This window comes from Balaenoptera borealis (genome assembly GCF_965194805.1).
Source record: "Balaenoptera borealis genome assembly, chromosome: 15".
In the NCBI taxonomy this organism is placed as follows: domain Eukaryota; kingdom Metazoa; phylum Chordata; class Mammalia; order Artiodactyla; family Balaenopteridae; genus Balaenoptera; species Balaenoptera borealis.
The window spans coordinates 56209822-56235258 of NC_138871.1; the positions used below are offsets into that span (position 1 = coordinate 56209822).

At 39.9% G+C, this 25437-nt stretch overlaps 1 protein-coding gene across 4 annotated transcripts in view; it reads left to right on the top strand.

Annotated features, from left to right (window-relative positions):
• The window catches only part of THADA (THADA armadillo repeat containing), a 319657-nt gene that overhangs the window by 133355 nt on the left and 160865 nt on the right, over positions 1 to 25437 (top strand). For all 4 annotated transcript variants that reach the window (XM_082357946.1, XM_082357947.1, XM_082357949.1 and 1 more), the window contains 2 exons: positions 5796 to 5885; positions 7011 to 7142. In XM_082357946.1, coding sequence (XP_082214072.1) covers positions 5796 to 5885; positions 7011 to 7142 — 222 coding nt within the window. The remainder of the gene's footprint in view (positions 1 to 5795; positions 5886 to 7010; positions 7143 to 25437) is intronic.

The window sequence follows — 25437 nt, forward strand, 5'->3', positions numbered from 1 at the left end:
GTTTCCATCTAATGACCAGTTTTATGGTGTTTTCTCCATGGCCTTTGAATAAGTCCTGTTTTTTTTAAAACCAGGCACAAACTCTGCCTTTGCTGCTGTTTACTATGTACTTCCTTACTCCTGCATGTTTTTGCTTGCCCTTGCTAGCTTTCTCTTTTTATACCTCTGTACATTACTCTGTTGATCCCTGTTCCTGAGATGATTGAGAATGATAGGGGGTATGTATGTAGGAATTGGGGGTGGATATACCTTATTTTTACTTTTAACACATTTCCCTAAGTGCTTCTTTTCTTTGCATGATAGTTTTCATCCTGATACTTTTGTGAAACTCAGAAGCATGTGCTTCTGGCATTTCAACTTTTCATATGTGTGGCCAATCTTAGGATACAGATCTCTAAGAGAAATACAAGCTTGATTCAATTGAAGGTTCCTCTAGGCTGTTAGATGGCAGGGTGGATTCACAGACTACCAAAATGACCAAAGCTCAGATGCTCTCAAAAACTAGACTCTCTTGGCATTACCAAGGTTAGATGTGGAATGTGCAGACAAAAGGGCAGCGCCGAATGTGGCTGGATTAGGACTGCTTTCGCCCACACAGTTTAGCCAAAACGGGATGAGTTGCTCTGGATGGTGTCTGGATTAGTGCCCCAAACCTATGTTCAAGCATAGGAGAGGCACAGAGAGTGTACCACACACAGGCTACTACATTAAAATGGGTTCAGATTGATACAAACAGTGTTCTTGATATATTGTGAAGTGTAAAAAACAGATTATAGAGCAGTATATAAGGGAGGAGAAAGGTATAGACGGACCTCAGAACAGACTGGTAGCTATCTTTGGGTAGTGTGTTTGTGGTGATTTTTAGATTTTTCTTTGCAGTGTTCTTTATTATCTAATTTTTTTCTCAATAAATAAGAAGTGCTAGAATACATTTAAAATCGCTTTTAAAATAAAACAAAATGGTGCCAGGCAAGCATTTTCTTTCATTCAGTAAACCTCTCTTGCTAGCCTACTCTGTTCTCGGCCCCGGCTGGGCTCTGGGGGAGTCCAGCACTGAACATGGCAGGCCGAGGAGCACCTTGGTGGAGATCACAGCCACTCTGTGTTCCTTGTTCTTGGTGCAAGGCAAGTGGATTTCTTCAGGCAGCTTCTGTGTTTCCCCCAAGAGCCTCTCATCGGTTGTGCCTGCATAATTCTTACCTGGTGGGGGAGGGAATAACTCACCTTTTGTGTAGTCTGACAGTTCCAAGGTTAAAGCTGCTTATTCTCACTCTCTGTCCTGGCTTGTTTGTTTTCTCCTGTGTCTGTCTGTTCTATCCCATTCAGAGTTTTTGCTGGTCTCCTTTGTCTTCCTAGGAGCTTGAACTTACAGAGGTTCAGTTTTTCCTTTTTATCATTTCTCTTGTTTCCTGTAAAGTTGCTGGGCTAGTTTTTGGCCACATAGATAAACAGGTTTGAAATGCCTGTCACTGGTGAATTTACCCCCAGGGCTTGCTGTATCTGGGGAGGTAACATATCAGCCTGTTGGCTTATTTGGGGGAGCTAGAATCAAACTGTTTGCAAACCAGGGAGATGAGCTTTGTATATTTGTGTTTAAGAACATTTCGAGCCCTGGCAAGATACTCAATTTATTGATTCAGATGATGATTCTGAATGTCCTTAGATATAGCTAAGGATGTACTTTAAGAAATTACTAATTTGTTACCATCTTAGTCATAATTCCTTTTCTCCTTACTTTGTCAAGGACTCTTTCGTCTAGCTTCATTCACTCAGCAACTGTTTATTAAGCACCAGCTGTGAACTGAGCGTCATACTTAGTACCTGAGATAATATGGAGAAATAGGATAGATATAGTTAGTCTCTGCCTGTGCAGAACATGTAATCAGTGGGAGAAATAAGTAAATTGGAAGTTCTATGTATGAAGTGCTATAAGTGCTATGATGGGGAGATTGTAGGTTATAGTGTAAGACCAATGTCAGGCACCTAACCCACATTTGCGACATCAGGGAAGGTGTCCTGGAAGAAGCTGGCCTAAGCCCCAAATTGAAGGATTATTTGGAGTCAGTCTGGGGTGGGCGAGGGCAGAAGTGTTCCTAGTAGAAAGTATATTTGCCAACATCTGGAGACTAGAAAGAGCATGTAATGTTGAAAGAACCAAAAGAAACTCTGCATGGCTGGGTTTGAAGGTGGAGAGGCAAGAGATAGCTTTACAAGTGAGTCAGATTAAGCAGAACTTTGAAAATCAGGCTAAAGAGTTTAGACTCTCCAAAAAGCAGTAGGGAGCCATTAATCTCATAATGTCGCATGATTAGCTTTGTATTTTAAAGAGAGGATTCTTATCACAACAGAGAGTTACACAGGGGGAAGCTCTGAGGCAAAGAGATCAAGTGAGAGGCTGACATAGCATCTAGGCAAGAAATAATGGCGGTCAGACTTGTAAGTAGTGGGGATGGTGGGAAATAGACTCAACAGATACTCTGGAGGTAGAAGCAGCAAGATTTGCCTGTTGACTGGGTGCACTGGGAGTTCCAGGCTTGGCAAGTTGGGTGAGTAGTTAAGTGTCAGCTGGGTGGGTACCAGTCACTGAGAGAAGAAAAAAGGCATAAGGCATAGGTCTGAGGTCAACTATATTAGAATTTTTTTTCCTCTGCGGCTAATATTACTTATTCATTCATTGCCAAAATATTTACCAGTCAACCAACATGTACATAGTATTGTGCTGTGTATCAAGAGAGATGCAGGGAAGTATAGATGCCTATAAATATTAATGCTGTAGTTGAGGTGAAAAGGTACACATTTAGTGAATGTCCATGGGGTCACCACATTTCTACTCTCTCTAGTCTGTCTGCTCTTGTCACCTCTCTCTCCTATTCAGATACTTTCAATGCCTGTAAGACAGGTGAATCTGTCTAGTCTGGCATTCAGATTTCTAAAAAATCGTATGTCATCCTATGTTTTCTGCTTTCTCTTGTCATGAAGTCCTGGGTTCGATCCCTGGTTGGGGAGCTAAGATCCTGCAAGCTGCGCGGTGCAGCCAAAAAAAAAAAAAAGGCTTTAATTTTAGAATAGTAGGTCCTCAGCCCTTTTCTCTGGCATTATCATGGTCAGCAGAGCCAGTTATTTATCAAGGCAATTTCTAGATGATGGTGATAACAACCATATGGTCTACTTAAGTGAGAATGCTTGTCTTTGTTACTCCACCAAGAGATATCAGGCCATTAAGGAATGACTTACTCCCCTGGAAATTAGTGACTGATTCCTTGAGAAGAGATATCCACCAGGCTTTGTTGTGTAGATGGAGATGTTCTGTATGAGCAAATGTACTCAGGGATCCCAGTACTGAACTCTTACAGTTTTATCTTTAAGTGACTCCACTAAAAATGGAAGCTGATATTCTTGACCAGTTTTGCTTGGAAGTGGTAAAGAATGTAACATAGCCTGTAGCGGAATTGTTTTGTCTTCCCCCTCAATAAAACGTTGACCTTGCAAAGCCCAGGTTTGCAGTTTATTAACGACGAAATTTATACATGTTATCCTTTGTAACAGCAAGAGACTGGTAACAACCCAAAGCCCTAACCATTAGGGATTAAATCAGTTACACTCAACCATAATGTGGTTTACTCTGCAGCCATTAAATGGAAAGAAATAGTTCAGAGTGCCTGATATTGAATGACTTTGTAGATATAGTTTAGATGAAAAAAAATCAAGGTGCACAGCAGTATGTGTAATATACATATTTGTTGGGGGAAAAAAGTCAAACAAAAAGTAAGTACTTGAATGCACTGAGTTTTTTAAAAGAGAAATCTAAGATACTTTTGCATAGTTTTCTATGAGGAGAGGCACTGGGCAGTCTAGTGTGTTTCTTATAATATTTATTAATTTTTTCCATAAAAATATCTAATAAGTACAAAAAGGAAATGAGCATATTTTACATAAAATATCCAGTAAATGTTCAATAAATCTGTAACTTGGGATGGAGTAAGGACTTTTCAAAAATTTTGATCTTACTGAATATGAAATAGGTATAGAAGAAAATTTATAGTGTGGTAAGGTTTAAAAAGTATGCAACAAACAAAAGTAATCACTTCTCTCCAAAATCATGGGGAAATACCACTACATACCCACAGGATGGCTAAAATGGAAAAAAAGACAACAGCAAATGTTGGAAGGGATATAGAGCCACTAGAATGCTTATTTGTTGTTGGGAGTGTAAAATGCTATAACTATTTTGGAAAACAGTTTTCTAAAATGTTAAACATAGTTCAGTTTTATTATCAGATATTTATCTAAGAAAAATTAAAACATGTGTCCACAAAAAACCTTGTGTAAGAATGTTCATAGCAGCCTTATTCATGAAAGCCAACAAATGGAAACAGTCCCTGTCTGTCAAGGGAAGAATGGATAAACAACCTTGTATATTCAAAAAGAATCAAACTATTGATATGTTGAATAACATGAATGAATCTCATAAACATTATGCTGAGTGAAAAAAGCCAGACACAAAAAGTTATGTAATGCATTATTACATTTATATGAAATTCTGAAATAGACAAAACCAAATTGTGGTGATAGAAATCAAATCATGGTTGCTTTGGGGATTCAGAATTGACTGGGAAAGGGGCACAAGGGAACTTTCTGGGATGATGGAAATTTACTGAGGCTTCATAGGGTTGGATTACGTGAGTGTATGCATTTGTGAAAATTGATTGAATGGTACACTTAAGGTTTGAGCATTTCACTGTGTGTGAAATACACCCCAATTTTTTTATACCCCAATTTTTAAACAATGATATTTTGGGTCTTCATTAATAGGAGCATGCATCTAGAGTTGCTAAGAAGGGCAAGTTGGGGAATATTTATGTTACCCCTTCAGAGTAATTCTTTAATAGTTTTGGAGACAGTACTTAACACCAAACGCTATGTTTAGCTTGAGCTTTTTTGTCGGTTGTACAGTTTGAGGACCAATTTTCAGAATCTTGTCAGAGTTCAGGGGGGAGTATTTATAAAGAGGGAAAAGGTAGCCCTCTCAGATTGGCACTCCAGAACTTCACATGCCATGTCTTCTGATAACCGTGCTCCAGACCAGTGGGTCTCAGCTGGGAACCTTTTTTTCCCTCTCAGGGTACATTTGGCAACATCCAGAGATATTTTTGGTTGTCAGCTGGTGGGAGGAGGGGGTGTTGAGCTACTGGTATCTAGTGGGTAGAAGCTGTGGAGGCTGCTAAACCCTCTACAATGCACAGGACGGCCTCCACAACAAAGAGAAGCTCATCCAAGCTGCCATTGGTGCCGACTTCGAGAAACCTTGTTTTACATTTGCCCTTACTACTGACGCTGCCCTTAGTACTGACGCTGCCCTTAGTACTGACGCTGCCCTTACTACTGACACTGCCCTCAGTACTGACGCTGCCCCTCCTACTGACGCTGAGTCAGTCTCAGTCCGCCAGGTGCCGACTATACTCATAGTCCAAATCAATTGTGGAAACTTGGCATTTTCACAAATTGCATATTTCTTCGCTGTCAGAAGTTAGTATTAAATACTTGTAAGTATATGTAATCTTAAATTTTGAGATAAAATTCCATGCGTTAAGAGCATTTCCAAAATCCAAATTAAATGTGTTGTTTCTATTGATTGTTAAATTCTTCAGATGTGAGTTTTGTTCTTAACTTTATTTCATTAAATCTTCAAATGATCTGCGTTGTCATTCTTTAGAAAAATAAATAAATAAAAAGGCTTTATTATCAAATCAGAAGAAATAAATGATAGTAATTTATCTCTTTTTCTCTCTCCACAGAATGACAGGGAGTGAATTTTTCTCTCGTTTCCCTGAACTCTATCCCTTTCTTCTCAAACAGTTGGAAACTGTAGCCAATACCGTAGACAGGTAAGAAGAGAATAGGGTGGGGCAAAGTGAAATCAAGGATGTGAATTACTTCAAGATTTTTCCCTCCAGGCAGCAGTTTTTAATCAGCTTCTTCCTTGTAAACATAGATGGATTTTTTTTAAAGTGCTTCTTTATTAAATACATCATGTTGCCTGACACTCTGTAGTAGATATGTGCCTGAAAGGTTGTATAAAATCCAGGTTTTATATTATATTTTACATTTTAAAAATCCTATTTTTAAAGTTTTTAGTGTTTTATAGGAGTTAGCTTTTTAGAAGCACATGGTGATTTCTTCTAAGAATCATTTTCTTCCTCTTATATTCAAAATCTGTGTGTTTACATATTGAGTTTGCTTTAACACGCACCTGTCATTTTTTTATCACTGGCCTGTTGCAGCTGACTAATCTGGTCACTTGTGATCAGAAATGGTACTATTCTCCTTGACTGCAGATGGCCAGTGACCCTGGAAACACAAAATAATGCTATTAAGAGGGCTTCCAGTCTGATCAGAACAGATAAAAAAGTTCACCATTGTCTTTTCAATCACATTCTGTGGCTGGTAGTGTAATTTTTAGAATCGACATCTTAGAGCATGGACCATTTTATTCTTTTAGCAGTTTTTGCACTTGGCATGAATTTATACCAATTGTCTGTAATGAGGAAATAAAATCGCATCAATGAATTTTACTTCTGTTTGTGATACATTTCTTCACATTAGTAATTTGTGCAGACAGGCTTTTCTGGCCCTAGTAAGTGACTGTTCACGCTTTCTTAAGTACATTTGGATGTTGAAAGTTTCACGTTTCATACTCTGGAATAGACACCTCTCTACTGTCTGAACAGCTGAAATCAAAACAGCAGACTCGAATTATCAAATAATATGCTTTGAGAAGAGAATCCTGTGCAAAAGCCCAATCCATGGCTTTGCCAGTAGTTCTTCCTCATTTGCACACTAAGAAAATATGAAGTGAATGGAGGAAAAAACGCAAAACGGAAAATTATTGCTGATCGTGGAATCTCACTTTATATATCAATACATAATTACTTAATGAGAAAAACGTTGGAAGATAGTGCCTTGCCTAAAGTTTTAAACCTTTTATGTACAATAATTTTTTTTTTTTTCAGTGATACAGGAGAACTAAACCATCATCCCAGCATGTTTCTCTTACTTTTGGTGTTGGGGAGGCTCTACCCTTCCCCGATGGATGGCACCTGTTCTGCTCTCAGCATGGCACCTTTTATTCCCTTCATCATGAGGTAGTGTATGCCTCATGGAAATAATGGGAGTGGGCATGGGGGCTTTATGGGGCTATTTAATCCTGTTCCTATTTCAGAAATAATAGATTTTTTTTTTTTTTTTTACTCTGGGAGGGTTCTTGTGAAGGCAGGGGCCTGGGATTATTGCCATTGCCCCCAGCTGGTCTCCAGTGTTTCAGATGGTGGGTTTAGGAGCTCATATCTACTGTTTAAGTAGTGTTTTCTGGGAGTCCTGCCTGCTAATGGGTGTGTGGTGTTGATAGGAGATACCCCCTTTTGATAAACATAGCCTGGGTGTTTGCATTATCCCTGTGTTGAGCCTGGCCAGCATGGGGCAGGCTCGGTTCTGGCATATATCCCCTGTCCAGGGGTTCAAGAGGACACCTGGCCCTTCACTCTGGAGGAGTTTGCTGGTGGTTGCAAGGGGCAACATCTAGATGGCAATGCTGTGTAGCACGAGTTCACTTCCCACTCATCTTCCCTTTCAAGCTTGGAGTACCTGAGAAAAAGCCATGCATAAAGGTTACACATGGAATCAAATGATAACAGGCTTTTCTGCTTCTACAGCCTATTACCACTTCTTCTTGTTACATTTCTTTGAGGCATTCGCCAGCTTCTGATCACCTTTTTCATTTTGGATCAAAGGCCTCAATAAACAGGCCTCCAAAAAGTATTGAAATTTTCTTATGAAATATTTCAGAAACCCTGTGATATTAGTTAGCTTTTACCTTTCTGCTTACCTCTTGACAAAGCAGCACCTTCATTTTTATGTATCTACCAAAAATTGAAATACAGCAGAAGGATAAAATATAACCAACTCAAGAGAGTGTACTTGTTATTTATGTGGTGTCCTGGGTTCCACTTCCTGGTTTCACAGAGCTGACTGATGCATTTTAATGTGAGAAACCATTAGACACAAGATTCTGGTGTGTGATTGCTGTAGCCATTTGTTTGCGCCAAGCCCTGGCTGTGGCTGTGTTATCTGTGATCACAGAGATGACTCACTCAGATTGGTTTTTGTTTCCTGATACACAGAGTTACCAGCCTCCCATATCCAGCATTTGGTGATTCATTTTAGGAATTTGGGTCATAAATTTTACTTTCAGGAACATTTAAAAATTGTACTTTCACATATAACTGGAAAGAACTAAAAAATAATTCAGAAAGTTGATGGTTGGGGGAGGCACATATACAGAATCACAGTGTACGTTAGAAACAAAGACACGCTTTAGAACTTTATCATCCTGTGTTGAGAACATCCAATTTGTGGAAGCTTATTTCTAATCAATCTGATATGTGTTACATCCTAGAAACCAGAAGTTACTACGTTGAAAGTATCCTTCCTGTTATTTATTAGTTTACATATAATCAGAAAGCTCATATTACTAATTATACTCAGAGCACTCATTACGTATACAAAGATCGCATGAACATAGGAGATTTAAATATTGCCTTAAGGCTAGTGTACTTAGTGCATCTTCTTTTTCTTAACTCAGAAACACAAAGAAAGAAATGTACAGTTCTCCTGTCCTTCCAGTGAAAATGCCTTAGTCAGTGGTTGCTTTCTACTTGAATAAAGATTCATAGAGCATCACCAGCAGCAAAAGTGCCATAGCGGATTCCTTAGAGTGTCCGTAGGCTCTGGTTTATTGAATGTCAAAGTATGTTATAGGCAGTGTTTCTCAAACTTTAAGATGTAAACATATCACTTGGGGGTCTCATAAATTCTGATTCAGTAGGTCTGGGGTGGGGCCTGAGATTCTGCATTTCACACAGACTTCTAGGTAATGCCGAGGCTGCTGGTCTGCAGATCACACATTGAGTAGCAAGATTAAATTTGAGATATCAAACATTATCAGAACCACACACATACAGAGAGATGATTTTAATAAACTATACAGTAGTAGGATCATACTTGGTTAGGCTATTCAGGAGGTTTATTAGAAGTAGCTTTTGACACAGTAATGCAGAGAACAAGCAAGAAAATATTCTGAGCAGAGAATTCAGTAGGAAGTAGACCAACCTTGTTGAGTCTCCACTGTTTGCCAGGCACTGAACTGGGCGTTTTGCTTAACAATGACTCTGAGAGGAGGTGTTACACCTCTCTTTACCTGTTGAGGAAACTGAGGTTCAGAAAGTGACTCAGTTATAGAGTTGGAATATGAACCCAAGACTGTAGGGCTTGTCAAGAGTGTTGGGTATCCTCTTTCTATTACACCAAATTATCCAACTCCCTTTTGTGTAGTTAAGAATTTTAGCTACACTGAGTAGCCCCAAGGGCCCTGAAATTTACGCAACTAGGAGCGATTAGGAGCCTGTATCTAGGCAGTGGATCCAAGTGCAGGCTATTTTCACGATGTAGAAGTCATGCCCCACTTGCAGTGGGGTCTGCTCCTGACCTTGCTTTTCCAGTGGTGGCAGTGGCTTGATTGGGTGCAGGCTTTCTCTCAGGCTTACATCTGTGGGATCATTGCTTGGGGTAATTGGGGCCAGTCTGTGGCCTGGGATAGAAGAAGCCTGGCTTTTCTTGAAAAGAAAGTAGAAAGATCCTAGATTTAGAGTTAGAAAACCCAGTTTTGGGTTTCATCAACCTACTGCCAGGACAACCTTGTGCTACCCTAAAATGTTCACAGTGACACTGGAGAGATGAACTATATAAAAAGATTTTTAAAAAACAGCAAATTTGGTAAAACTATACACATTAGATTTAAATTACTTCTGAGAAAATTATTCACAAAAAAAGTGAAAGATTGATCGTAAAAACCTGCCAATCCAGGCAGTATTTGTGGTTCTAATCATGGTAAAGATTGGGCTGTGTTGACTTGGGATAATGGCTGAAAAGACGGATGTATGCACAAGTGGATGGGCAGTGTTTTATTTTTGTGGCATTGCTAGTATTAATTTACGTACTTGGAAGAGCTCTAATCAGGCTCTTGGATACTCTGAGTTTAGCTAAAGCAAAATTTTTCAGCTAGTGGGAGTAGCACAAAGGTTGCTCTGACTGTGCTAAAGTGAATCAGTTGTACAATGAGAAGATTAAAAGCCCTGATGACAGCTTTTTATTTCCCTTTGATTTACATATACTTACCTGCCATTTCCTTCCTCTCTCTGAGGTGTTAGGAAGTATTATTTGTACCTTTGTCCCTTATTCCACATTTGGGAATCTAAGCTTATATCTCTGTTGCCTTTCTTTGTTAACTTAAATCTTAGAAGCTTCTGATGTGGATCTTCCACAGTTATGTGTGTGCACAGCTATGATTTGTTGCATCATCTTGGAACAGAAATGATCATGTTAATCCCAGTGTTTTGTTTACAAGGTTTTTTCAAATCGAGTGTATTTTATGTGCCTAATGCTGTGCTGGATCCAGATACACAGCCCTCTTCCATGCAGAGATGATGCCTTCAATTTAAGGCCATTCACCCTTCAGTTCAGACACCACAGAGCAGAGTGACGCATGCTTTAAAAGGGACCCTGACTAGCTCCCTGAATACAGTTCACTAGTGCCCACTTGTCCGGGGCTTTCTAGAGACCAGAATATCTCTGGACACACACCTTGGAATTCCCTTTCACAAGCAAGCTTCAAGTTTGAATTGATGAGCTGTAGGAAACCCAAAATGCCTCAAACCTCGGCAATCCTGAACAGAACAAAGGCCCTGGACTCAAGAGACTTGGTTCTTTCTAAGCTCTGCCACTTATTCACTAGCTGTGATGCTTGAGCAAGGTTCTGTACCCTCCTTGGACCAGTGTGGTACCTGTATGTGTGAGGCAAAAAGTGCCTTCTATTGCAGATAACTGAGGTCTCAGCATCGGATTAAATCCCTCTACTGCCTTTTACTCACTCTGGGATGCTTTTAAAAGAATCTCGCCAGCCTCCCCCCTTTTTGACTTATTTTCATTGCAAATGACTTTTGATATGTTTTTCTCCAAACCATTTCAATCATTGTTCACTTTAGGTAAATTTTCAGTGAAATCTGCCTTTCTGTTTTGTGAAAAATTTTGAGGTACAGATAACCATACAATCTTAATTAAACACGTGGCAGTGGAAATCACCCATGGCGACCTATGTATGCAATGGAAACTGTTTTAGTTGCGATATTGAAACATCTAGTCAACAATCAAAACAAAAATTGGAAAATACGCATTTTATGTATTTTTAAAATATTTCATGGAACCTTTTGATTGTACCAGTCTTAAGAAGAAGGGAGGGGTAGGGAGTACAAAAACTAAGACTTAGGCCTTTGAAGCCTATGATATTGGGAAATAATATTGACTCTTGTTTTCTTTTCCTTGAAAGTTACATAATGCAAGGATTATCACCTTACTCCTTACCCAGGTTATGAAGTTGAAGATCTTATTTGCCATCGTGTAGAGCTGGGGTTTTTGCAGTAGACAGTAGTTGGCTTCCACCTTCATTTGTGATTGTAATACCAGGAACTTTCCTCCAAGGCTGCACATTTCTATCTGTTCTGTCTTCCCAGAATCCTTGTGATAAGTAGAAGGCAGGATTTGCTTTATACAGAGAGAAATCAGGCAGAGGGCTGTTGAGACACTGCTGGGAAAGAAGGCATACCACCTCCCTTTCTCTCCACCCCAGCTCTTAATCCTCTCTCTCTCTGAATAGCTATAGCATTAATTTAAATCTCTTTTCTTACTAGTCATCATTACTGTATCATATTGTAATTTATATGCTCAATACTTATTCCCTCCAAATAAATCTTAATCTCTTTCCATGGAGAAGCAGCTATGGATTTTTTCGGTTTGTTTTTCATTTTTGGTACCTTTCTCTGCGTAACCCAGGTTTGGGCACAGAGGCTGAATTATTAACCTAAAAACGAAACTAACTGTGAAATGAGACACTTCGTGTCTTAGCAGATCTGTGTATCTATGAAGTACTTAAGGGACTCCTAGTCTTACAGTATCGGAGCCACATTTCATATCCCACTGGTTACTGATTATGTAGAAAGGAGGCTCAGCTGGGTTTTCTGTTTTACCCGCCCTTTGAGGAATCTTATGCTCTAATGTGAGCTCTGACATTTGCTTTTATTTTGACTTCACCTCTCTGAAGGTCACACCCTCGGTTTCCTTTTCTATCAAATTAAGGTATTGGACATTACCCAGGGTCCTCTCTGGCCTTATGAGCCTATGACCTGAGACCTTCCTGGACTCGGACCTCCTCTCCCCTGACTGCTATCCAGTCAAGGGATCTGGAGGTCCACCTTGCAGCTACCATGCTGCAGGCTTTAGAGCCAAATGAGAGGAGCCTGGATTGATAAGAGGAGGAGGGAGGTCATAGAATTATAAACAAGCCAAAATACATGGGGGAAGGCCTCCTGATTAATGTGGCACGAAAAGGAGGGCCCCTGAGTGCTTCAGGCTGTCAATCTGTATAATGGGGATAATCCTGACTACAAAATAGCAGATAAACGCCCCTTAGTTTGTTGGTTAAGAAAAATTCTAGAGAGAGGAAGGGGTTGATAGTATAATGGTGATAGAGGGCAGATTTTTTTAACTCCTGCTTCAGCTTTGTCTTTGCCAGTAAACTGAAAGGAAGGCCCTGAAACCAGATGTAGGTGAGGTGATAGAAAAAGAACACTGTCTCCTGTGGATAAAGGCAAATCCTTGGACCCAGATAACTTACAGCCTCAGGTGCAAGTTAGCCTAGAACCAAGTCAGTAATTTGGGGGGGGTGTGGCATGGGAATGTTATCCTCGGAGCTTGCAGAAAGATTTCAAAAGAGAGAGGAAAAGGCATATTTTTATCAGTGACCAGACAATTGTGCCGATATTGTTTTAGACTGGATCATTCAATGTATTACTTGCAAGTGCTTCATACTTTATTTGCTGAGAGCTAGTAAGGATTCCCTAAGAATTTGTCATGCCAGTCACCTCATTGTTCTGATGGGATTACGAGTCTGATAGATGAGGACAATACTGCTTTATTCAGCGTTTGAATTACTTACTTAAAATGAAGACAGACTAGATTGTGTGCTTATTAGGTTTGCATATAAGAGAAATATAATTGGTTATGGACTCCCATTCAAAATAGTCTTTAAGCATGGGAGTGACAGACACAAATTCAGGCTAGTAGCCATTACCTGTATGAAGCAGGGAAGGAGGGGATAAAATTAAGGAAGCATATACTAGGAGCTTGTTTTATTTGTGATGTGTTCTTAAGCTGGGTTTTGGGCAAATGGCTGTTATATTATTCTCTCTACTCTTTTTTATTTGATATGTCTAATATAGTCCATAATTGAAAAATATGATTTCAGAGTAGCCTTGGAAGACTGGATTGATGGGCTGAGACTATCAAGATAACATTTAATAGAGATATATATCATGTTCTGATTTTGTAAAGAAAAGTCAAAATTACATACGTATAGAATGAGAGCGGTCGGCTTCATAGCAGTTTTTATGAAAAAATCTTGAGGAACGGGATTTCCTGGTGAGCCCTGAGGAAGCAGTATGACACAGTTGCTGCTTCTAGGTAGTGAAGGCTATAGTCCCCCTGAACTCTGCTGGTCAGACTAAACCCACACCATTCTGCTATTATGTTATTATGCTGTGGGCTTCCCGTTTTAGGAGGGTCACTGATAAACTAATATTTATCCAGAGAAGGTGACCAAGATGAGGAGGAGGCTAAACATCTGGAAATAGTTAGACTGGAAAAGACTAGTTAGAGACAACATGGTAACAGTCTTTACATATTTGAGAGGCCGCCGTATGACAGAAGGCACATAATTTCTCTCGTGTGCTCCCAATGGGAAAGTAAGAGATAGATTTCAAATTTTAATATAAGGAAGAATTTTGTGAGAGTTAACATTCTGCATCAAGAGAACGAACAGATTTCCATAATACTGAGCTGCTGGTCATTGAATGTCATCAAGGAAAACTGATCACATGTTGTGTATATTTTTAAGATTTCTGCAGTGCATCTGAGGTGGGGCCGGATGACCGTCAAGGCATCTTTTTTGAGGTGTCTTATTTTAGAATAGCTGAACAACCTGGCTGTAGATTCTAAATGTGCAGTGAAATGATAAACCTGCCTCTAAACCTGTAACACATATTTGTACATTTTTATTCATGGGTTCCTCCATCTACCAGTTGGGGTGCCATACTTCAGATGGCCCACAGATCACGGTGGTCTGCTCCTACATGGTACCCTTCAGCAGTTAATCCACTTAAATTTAGCTTCTAAGTAACTTCTATAACTTTGTTCTCTATAGTTCTGAAAACATTTTTTTGGCCTATGGGATGTCATGTCTGAAAAGCATTCCTTATTAATTTAATTATCATTTTTTGGTGGTTGCTATATTTTTCTCCATTTCAGATGTTGGCCTAAGCCACATTTGTTTTCTGACAAGTACAAGGAACATCTGAGTCTTTGAGAAAAGTCAGAGATGCTTTTCTGAGGAGTGATTAAAATAGATAACTCTTTGTTGTCCAAACTTCAAACAGAGATGCCTGTAGAAAGAATAAAGGAGTTGCCAGTCCTAGCCCATTACAAGTAAAAATACTTGAGAATAGGGCTTTCCTGGTGTTGTTACTACAGCACTTCCTCCTGCCTGGCCATCCTAGAGGTTCAGAACTCCACCTGTCCTGTGGTTACTGGTCAATTCCATGAGCCTTAGAGAATGGGATTAAAGGTTAGGAGTCTCCCTATACCATCCTGATCTGCTAACAATGGTTGGGTGAAAAAAGGGACCTGCCATGCCATTAACGTGTAGAAACCCTGACCTCTGGTTTTAGTGATATGACTCTGATACCAGGCCAGGCCTTGAGCAAGATTGTCAAGGTGCAGATGTTCAGTTCCACTCAGGGCTTTTTTGAGTGCTCAGTTTTCCTCTGCCTATAAGCCAAACCCATGCCTACTCCTTCCTTTCATACAGACGTGTAAATGACCCTAGTCATTACCTTCCTTGGGGCTGTTTGTTGTGTTACACAGATACACATTTTGAAATAAAGTGAGGAATCTAGGTGATGGAATTTTAGGCCTTACATAAGGGAGGACCTAAAAGCAGAGATCGGAAGGTGTTTCCCAATACTGGTGAAATCACAGTTTGGGCAGCTATCTACTTGGTCTCCTTTTTACCATGGCCCTGCCTAGCTAGTGCTTTATTTGGAGGGCTTTTTTGCTTATGGCCTTCTGAATTTCCAAATTCTACCCAGGGGTACCTGAGGTTCAGTGTGTGGAATGAAATCATGTTTTCTGCATCGCGTGGCTTTTTTGCGAAGAGTTCTGGCATAAAAAGATACTCTGACATCTGTCACCGATTTTTCTCTCTCAGTTCCTAGAGAGGGGCCTGGCCAACTTAATCTCTGGTGCCAGATCTCTTTAAGACCATTTTCTAAATATGTTTTTGAGCAAAAGGAATGAGGAGTTCACCTCTTAATGGAATGCATTGACAAAGCAAGCTAGAAAAACAAAACTTGTAAGGACCAGCTTTTCTGCAATGTTATCTGTTACTTCAGTAGGCCAGTTCAGGTCATGTTAGAACAAGTGATTTGATCTGTAGACAGCCTCATTCTTAGGTGAAATTTTCTGACAATGATGATAATCCATGGCCTATTGCTGCCATTCACTCTCAAACTTAGAATCCAATCAGTTAATAGATTAACTAAGTAGTTGTTAAACATCCATTGTATACCTAGCTAGCATTAGGTCTTGGATAAGATGCAAAGTGAAGGAAAAAGGTTTTTCATCCTTGAAGAACTTATGATCTAGCTAGTGAGATAAAACGCATGCTTGTGAACCTGACATACTGTATATGAACCACTTAATTATATGGCAGATACACTAAGGACCAAGGTCCTGTAAACAAGGGGAGGAGCACTGGTGGGTTGGAGAAATGCAGGAGGCTTTCCCTAGTAGCAAGGCAGGAAAAGAACACGGGAATTCAGTTTACCATCCTGAAGACTTTAAGAAATCTCCCTTGTTGGTTAGCAGCTCTTAAGAGAGGAAAGTCATACTGTTCATTCTGCAGACAGTGGGCTCTAACAAGCGGAAGATTGTGACAGAGTTTTATGATTCATAACTTGAAAGTTATCATAAAGAGCTTTGCTTCCACTTGAATCAAGGGTGACCCAGGAAATTCACAAAATAAATGGTTTGCTACTTAACAGAAGAAACCGTCCATGGTGAATCTTTGGTAACTTTAATTAAGAACGGTATTTACTCCCAAGTGTTGCATTTCCAAGTCTTATGGAAATAATGAAGAGTAATGGGAAAATTATTACAAATGTAGTAATATTTAAATTTTAAAATATTTTAATACTATTTTTCCTTAAGGAGCATTTATTTCCTTAATCTTAATTATTTTCTCAAAAATGTAGCCAAGATGCTCAGCAGGCATTTTTAATGCTGAATTGAAGATTTGAGAGTACCAAGCCCCAAATGCCAGCTAATATGAAGTCATCTTCTCCTACCTGGTAGGGAACATTTTAGAATCAAAACTGTATGTTTTTCTCTTTAGGCAGAAAAATCTGAATTAGGGAAGAGAGTATGAAGGTAAAGAAGAATTACAGTAGGCTTAAAATGAGACAAGAAAAATGCACGACATACCATGTTTTGATTATTTTTCTCTGATCGGCGCAGTTTTTTTCCTCCCTCTCCTCTGGGCCTTGACCCTTACCAGTCTATTTATCATCTTCTTGTTAAAACAACCTGCATTAGTCACATTAGCTGCACCAGATCATTCACCCTCATACCCTTCGACTTTTTCCCTTTGGGCCTTATTTTCCTCACTCACCTTGAGCACTGAGACTCTTGACTGCCCGGCTTGCCTCCCCTCCACACAGCGACAGCTGCTCTCTTCTTCACCATTTATTCTTGTCTTTCACTTTATTTTGTGAGCACTCTTCGTCACTAGGTCATCCATCCATTAAATGTGTTTGCTGAGGGCCTACTTTGTGTCATTGCCGTAACCCAAGGCCCTACTCTCATCATCTCTTATTTGCAAGAGAAAATAGAAGCCATCAGGCATGGACTCTCTCCGTGGAGACACCCACTCTACCTACCACCGTAGTTCTCTCCTTTGTTTTATAGCCAGACTCTTGGAAAAGGTCGTCTGTGTTTACAGTCTCCATTTCCTCCTCTCTTATTCCTTCCTTAAACCACTGCAGTCTGGATGCTTCTTCCACCACTTCACTGAAGCTTCACTGACAAAGGGGAAATAGTAGTGACCTCTTCATTACAAAAGCCACTGGATGCTTTTCAGTCTTTATCTTTCTGAATCTTCCTCTGGTATTTGACACTCTTGCACACTGGCATCTTCAGGATGCTCTTCCTGTGTGGCCTTGTTTGGCCATTGCTTCTTCCTCCTCTTTCAGGGCCCCTTCCTCATGCTGCCTCCTAAATGTTGGTGCACCTCTTGGTCCTGCCCTCCACTCTTTTCTTTTTTCACCTTACATGTACAGTCCTCACCTGGCTGGCAACTCACATACATTGATGAGTCAGTCCTAGATCTAGAACTTGTACAGAATCATAGATTCACCTTTCTGTTGGACAACTCCTTCTGCATGTCCCATAGACATCTAAAAGTCAGCAGTTTCCCCCAGGTAGTGCCTCTGCACACTGAGGTCTGAACAGCCATCTCTTAGGGCCTAGCACAATGTCTGCACATTCCCCCTGGCCAACTGGAGTCAGAGGACTTCTTTGAAAGGAAACAGGACTCAGGGTATTACAGAGGAGCCTTTCAATATTATTGACTGTGTTCATAGGTACTCAATAACAAAAGAACATTGGGGTCTTTTAAATAGATTTATTTATTTTATTTATTTATTTTTGGCTGCATTGGGTCTTCGTTGCTGTGCGCGGGCTTTCTCTAGTTGCGGCGAGCGGGGGCTACTCTTCGTTGCGGTGCGCGGGCTTCTCATTGTGGTGGCTTCTCCTGTTGCAGAGCACGGACCCTGGAGCTCTAGGCATGCGGGCTTCAGTAGTTGTGGCTCGCGGGCTCTAGAGCACAGGCTCAGTAGTTGTGGCGCACGGGCTTCGTTGCTCCGCGGCATGTGGGATCTTCCCCCACCAGGGCTTGGACCTGTGTCCTCTGCATTGGCAGGCGGATTCTTAACCACTGTGCCACCAGGGAAGCCCAGGAACATTGGTTTTAAAAGTCATTGACTTTTGATATCCCTTCAGTAAGTTTGAAATGATTTGCTTTTTCCCTTATACTGATGATCATCACTTTGAGGTAGCAAGTGGCAGGTGTTGGTAACTTTCTTTGGAGATGGAAAAGTCAAGGTCCAGAAGGAGTAAGCAGAATGTGTCCACAGTCAAAAAGTGATTCGTTAAGGAGTCAGGAGTTGATTCATTTATTCATTTACTCAACAGATAATTACTGTAAGCATCGATTGTGTGTCCGGCAGGATAGAAATACAGTGGAGCATCAGACAGATAAGATTTTTGGCATAATGGGATATCTGTTGTGCTGTGTTGCTTCTTGGTCCCTATCATCTTTGCTCTGATTTTTTTCCATATAATTAGTGATAAGTGATAATAATTAGCAGATATTTACTATGGGCCAGACACTGTTTTAGGACTTGATGCATACTAATTCATTTAATCATCATGACAACACTATGAGGTCCCTAACATTATCATCCCCATCCTCCATCCTACAGAGAGGGAAAGCTGGGCAGTGGGAAGTTTAGAAATGTGCCCTAGGTTATACTGCTAAGAAGTGATAAGGCCAGGATTTGAACCAGGCAATCTGGCTCCAGAACCCATGCTCTTCGCCACTCCCTTAGCTACGCTAGCGCTTAATACTACAATTCGCCCTTTTGCTCATGTTTACGATGCTCCATCTGTGGGGTATGACAAGCTAGTTCTCAATATGCCAAAATTAACCTGAAGTTTTAAATAACAAACACTTGGACTTACTTTGCTTTCTTGAGATATCGCTCCCCTGCCCCCCTTGGGCATTGCTCTAGCAGTGGTCTCTTCTTCTAATCTGAAATCAGTAGAAAAGAAAGAAAAACTTGCAGTTAAGCCCAAGTGGTTGTGACGGGTTGCTAAATAAGACTGGTTCAACTGAATTTCTGAGATTCTTGAGAAACACTGAGGATTTCTTACAAAAGATATTTTCCTTGTAATAGGAAATCGTGGGTCATTGCACAGTTATAAGTGTCTCAGCAAAGAAAAAATGTGTCTTGAGGCTTAAGAAGCATAAAATCTTAATGAGATTATTTGTGGGCTGCTACTTAGGCATAATTTTTAAACTATTAGAACATATATTTTCCATCTGACTTTACCATCTTAGGTTTTTACTGTAGAAACTTAACATAATTTTGAAAAGCTTCAGGGTTGTTGAAGGAAAAAGAAAAAAAAATAGTAACAAGCATTTATATAAAGAAGTTGAAGTTTACAATGTACTTTCATAAACAGTAGCTTACTTGATCATCCTCTTTTTACGGTCTTAGAAAACAGCATCATAAGGATATCAATATATGTTGAAATTTTGAAAAATTGCCAACATTTTCTTATGTGGTAATCCTACACTTTAAAAGGATACCTTAAAAAGGCAAGTCTGAATCAGTGAAGTGTTCAAATTACTGGATATTATGAAATGAAAGTTTCATTACTCCAAATTGTATGTAATATATTTAGGGAACTGCTTATTAATGGGTGGGTAACAGTAGCATCTGGTTAACGTATTAGTTGTTAAGCCACACCTCGAGGCCTCTGAGGTGGGTTGAAATCCCCCTTTGTTCCTCAGTTTTATATTTCTCATGTGCAGAGTCCCACCTCCCTCCTTCACCAACCAAAGGTTACTAGCCAAACCTGCTGGAGAGCACACTGAGAGTGAGATGTGTGAGATGTGCCCCCTGGGTTGTCTTGTTCTGTTTCGTTTTGCATCAGGGAAAATTCCTGGTCTGGGATATTTGTGTCCTGGCCACCAGTTCCCAAGAGATGGCCACATTTCTCCCAATTTTAAATGAAACTCTCAGTCCCAAAAGTAAACATTAGCTCGGCCTCAGTCTGAATAATTGCAAAATCAAAATTAGGCAGGCCCACGTGAATGAGATTTTCTGTTTTGTCTCTACAGTGTCCAGAGCATTAACAAAATGTCTATTTGTATGGAGGATGCTTCTGTGTAAATAAGCCTGCTCCTTTTTGATTATTGCAATCATACAGGAAAAGGCCATCTGTTTTGGTAGTAACTATGGAAATATATCTAGGTAGCCAAGGAAAAGCTGGATTGTTACTAAAGGATGTGTCACACCAACAAGAAAATAATTTACGAAGCAGTGGGTAGAAAATATTTTCAAATGCTGAAAGTGAGTCACTTAAGCTATCTTTTTGGGTGATGGGTGAATAGTGCTGGTTTGTTTTTTGCTTGACTGTTTATTCATTTTTTTTTCTTGTTTTCCAGAAGAATCTCTCTTTCCTGTAAAGCCAGAATTTAAGGCTCAGCTTCTTTTCAGCTTGGATAAAATGAAAAGTAAAATTCTTTTTAATACTAATTATAACCTGCAGAAGCCTAGTGAAGAGAAACTTAAGAAATGTAATTCTTGTTTTCTAGTTGAGCTTCAATGCCATATAATTAATATAATTCAATCTCTTCTTACCCCTTTTTTTTCTGCATGATTTAAGATATCAGAACTTAATTCGTAGCCAGAATGAAAACCGGACTTAGGAAAAACTTGAAAAGACTAGAGAGGGATTTGCATTCTGCTGCATGGTTGAACACGTCCCTAAAGTAGCAGCTTTAGAATGCCATGTCCTGATAGAATTCCCCATGGAAAACTGGCCAGTAGAGCGGTTTCCTAGCGCCCTCCCCCTAGTCTGCACCACTGTGAAGTGTCATGAGGGCCTGGGATCTGAACCTATGGAGCTTCACAGGATTGCTCCACAGCCTGACAGAAGGGCACTGGTCTCACTGGGCAATCTGTGCTCTTGTTCATAAGCCCCAGGCTGTGGGTTTTGGAATTGGCCAGCCACCCTGGCTCAACCTTGGATAAATATTCCTGGGTTCTAAGTAGGAGGGGGAATTCAAAGGCCTGTTTTTCCTAAGTCCTTCCATAACCAGTCCATGACATGTTGAGGTCTGAGTGGCGTGGCCGTGTTTGGAGGGGCTTAGGGAACATGTTCTACTCCTAATTAATATGTACACCGATAATAACTCAGAGGGCCAGATTCTAACCCAGCTTCACCCCCTGGGTAGTTGAAATCTGTATGGAATGATTTGAGAGGTCTTAAGCAGTGCCTTTTACCCACCCAGTTTTCTCAGATGCCTCTTCCCTTTTGAGCTGAATCTTGAAGTTTCACAGTTGGACTTTCATTCTTTAAGTATACGGTTTTGATCCTTTCTAAAATGGAAATCCCATGGTGAGATATAGTATTTTAAGGTATTATTGGTCATTTAAACCACAGTTTAAGTTTCTTTGATCTTGACAGGAAGAGACATTGGTTGGGTGTGGTATTCGAGATGGGATAAGGCTGGCAGCGGTGGCGGTGGCGATAGAGTGTAGAATTTGGGACAGAGACAGATTGCGCATTGCCTGGATGGGGACCGCAGTGGCTTCTTCCCCACCAGAATTTGCTCCCGTGCATTTAGTGAAACGGGGCATCCTATTTTCCATTTACCTCTCCCTGCTGGCAGGGAAAGACTTGGAGGCCTTTTTACAGCTTTGACGCTTCCTCCTTCTAGATGTGGTTCCATTTCCGTTCCAAGATGAAAGCTTGTCTTTGTCCCCTCCCAGAATAGTTCCAGGCAGCAGAATACAGTGAATCCTTCCAGATAAAAGACCTGCTGATAAAATACCAGATTGTTATCAGAGAAGCGGAGTGAAGGGAGTCCAGTCCCTACCATTAATTACCTAGTTACAGCTTTGTTTATATCCTGTTCATTTGGGGGCATGTTTTCCCTGGACAGTTTCTTGTCTGTGTTCTGAACTGCAGGCTGATGTTTGTAAAAATCCCAAAGGTCAGGGAATAGTGGGTTCCTTATTTTCTGAAAGGCTTAATGGCAAGGAAGAGAATATCAGAGTTTCTGCCTTCCACCTGGAAGGAAATGGACCAATGCTTGGTTTGGGTGGTTCTTGCCTCACCTTCAGCATACAAACCTTAGTGTGTTGAATGAACTCTGATTTTGTATACTTATCCGAAAGGTTACCTGAAAATAGAATGACATTTATCTCTGTGAAGCCATGAGTATTAACCAGTGAATACCTGGATATCAAGACACTGAGGTCAGAGTCTAAAATGCTCTAACACTGCTTGGTGAATGAGCTAAACGCCACTTCAGAATGTGTAAGTTTTGAACCACCCCATATTTTGGGGCCTCTCACCTTCTGAGATGGCCCACACTCTGGAGTGTGTTTCTCCCAAGGCCGTTCTTACCTTTTGAGACGGACCACATTCTGTCCAAAGGATGTGTATCTCTAAATAAATCCACTTCTTACCTTAAAAAAAAAAAAAAGTTTATGTTATGTGTATTTTACTACAATATAAATGAGTGAATGAATGAATGATACTTGCTTTCTGGCAGCTCCAAGTACTTTGGACACAGTTGGAAATACCATAGGGTTGGGCTACATCGTCTGCCTTATATTGAACTTGATCACTGTTGCGTGTGAGGTATCATGCTTCCTTTTAAGAACTGTGAGACTGAAAGCACAGAGAACCTTAATGAACACAAGACAAAGAGACAAATTTTGCCACCTTCATAGGGACATATTGGCAAGTCTGGGATTGGAGAAGAGCCGTATCTTGAAAATGATTGATTCTAAACCACTATAGCCACTCTCCTTCCACAAATGTAACAGAAGAGGGGAATGGGGTCTCTTGGTGGCTGGAATAGTAGTAGCATCTATTGCTCTGATTCTCAAATAGTGGCATTGAAATGCTCCATGACTAGTAGTAGTCACGGAAGTTAACCTCATCTGTATATCTGCAGCCCTTGAGTGGCCAAGCACATGTTTCTTGACCAAATCAGACTCAAGTCTGACCTTATGTTTTCCTGTTAGGTTCTGTTCTCAGCCCAACCGATTTTTGCTATAAGACTGACTCTTGACCAGTGATTCAGCCAGCTTTTTCAGCCTCACTGGTCATGGGGATTCTTTTTGAGGACTAGACTGTTGCTTTTTTTTTTTTTTTCTGCTAAGCCAAGAAACTTCTCATACCTTGCAAAGATGCTACTTGGTGATACAGCTGCAATGTGATTTCGGTGTAGAAAAAGAAAGTATGAAAATAGCTCTACTGCAAATCAGGAAACTTTTTTTCTTGTTAACCCCAAAAGCCCTAAAACTCAGAACTCTGACTAAAAGGTACTTCTTTTTTCCCGTGTGTGTGTGTGTGTGTGTGTGTGTGTGTGTGTGTGAGAGAGAGAGAGAGAGAGAGAGAGTGAGAGAGCGCGCATGAGCGTGCATATTCCTACCGTCATTTCAAGGTAGTGTGAAACATTCACCATGGTTTCAGCAATACCTTTCTTAAATTTAAATTCAGTATTTTCCTTAGAAAAGGCGAGAGCCTGTAGGAATTTAGGAAGAAGCAGCTAAGGTAAATTTAAAATATAAACACTCACTTTGGGTGAAATCAGTAAAAAACATTCCCTGACCTTCTAATATATAAGAAAATTTTTAATTAAAAAAAATAAAAGTTTTCTTTTAGGAAATAAAGATTTTGCCAGAATAGCATGAGTAGATAAAGCAGTCTGTTGTGAAAACTGCATCTTTAAAATAAGATTTCTTTGCTTTCTTCTTGACTAATGGTTTTGTCAGAACAATCATTTGAATAATAAATGAAATACTTTGAAGTATGTGAGGGAGTGGAGAACTTTTCTGTGCCTTGTACGAACTGGTGATACAGATTATAAACGAAATGATTCCACATTCCAGTTTATCAAGGATCCAAGCCAAAGCCATACAAATCTACCAATGAAATCATAAAAATGAATGGAAGTGATCCAGATTGTTTCATTTTCCTTTGAAATGTTGTTTGTATTAGATGTTAGCACCCAGAAGTTAAACAGTATTGAATTTCACACATAGCACTTCAGAAAAAAAAAAAAAAATTTTATTTATTTGGCTGTGCGGGGTCTTAATTGTGGCATGTGAGATCTAGTTCCCTGACCAGGGATCAAACCTAGGCCCCCTACATTGGGAGCATGGAGTCTTAACCACTGGACCACCAGGGAAGTCCCATGGCACTTTATTTTTAATCTTAGGTTAAAGGTTATGTCCTTGGCATGATTGAAGAATGACTCATACAATTTGCACTGTTTTTATTGATGGGCAAGGAAGGAAATTGGGGAGTAATGTGATACTGAATTGATGCTAAATTTATTAATTGAATTTAAATGGGAATAAAGAATGTCACTTAATGATTTTATTTATTTTTATATTCATGTATATGCCCTCTGTGAAGATTCTCTTTAATGTTACTTATGCTTAAAATGCAATATAAAATATCTCTTGGCCACTACCAGTAGCAGTGGGAATTAGCAGTGATTTTCCTCCTAGTAAATGTATCAAATTGTATCACAGCCAGAACCTTCAGTCACATGGACATATTGGAGGATGTGACCAGAATTCTTTATTGACATGTTCCCCATCTTAAAATACAGTTACCATGAAATTAATGTATTAAGCCTTAGTCACAACCCAAGGAAAGACTTAAAGGTAATGTGATTCTCCTTATAATTAGTAACCTAATTAAATGCTGGAAGGCTTCAACCATATAGTAATGTACCTTGCTTCTGAACAAAGATAATACCACAGCTGAAATTGTATACTTGTAACACTAGAATTTTTTTAATTAGTGGTAGGGTATGTGGGTATGTGTGAGTGTAATCTGTTTTGTTTCATCTTCAAACTTTGCACAGCAGTCTCCATTGTGCATTCACTGGGACTATGTTAAATAATAGTGCACTAATTGGTTTCTGTTTGTTCAGAATTCAGCATGATTCAAACTGGGATGAGTTGAAAATTACCTGTTCACTATGGAATAAGCAAATTATGAAAATAAGCAAAAATAAAAGATATTAGGAAGCAGGTTCAATCTACTCGAGATGGAGGATAAATCTGTTTTACCTTAATAACCACTTGAAAAATTCTACCGCTAAATGTAGTTTATTAAAGCGGGCCCAACAGATTTGGCATTGCTTGGTTGAATGGTGTGAGTTGTCAAGTATAGGTAAGAGCTATAAAATTGAATTTCTTTTAGTATTTGTTATTGTCGTTCCACCCTGTGGTGGTAAAAATGTCTTATAGTTGGGGCATGCAGGGTTTTGCAACTACCACGGGCTCTGGAGTCAGACAGACCTGACTTTGAATCCCGGCTTCTCCATTCACTTCTTTT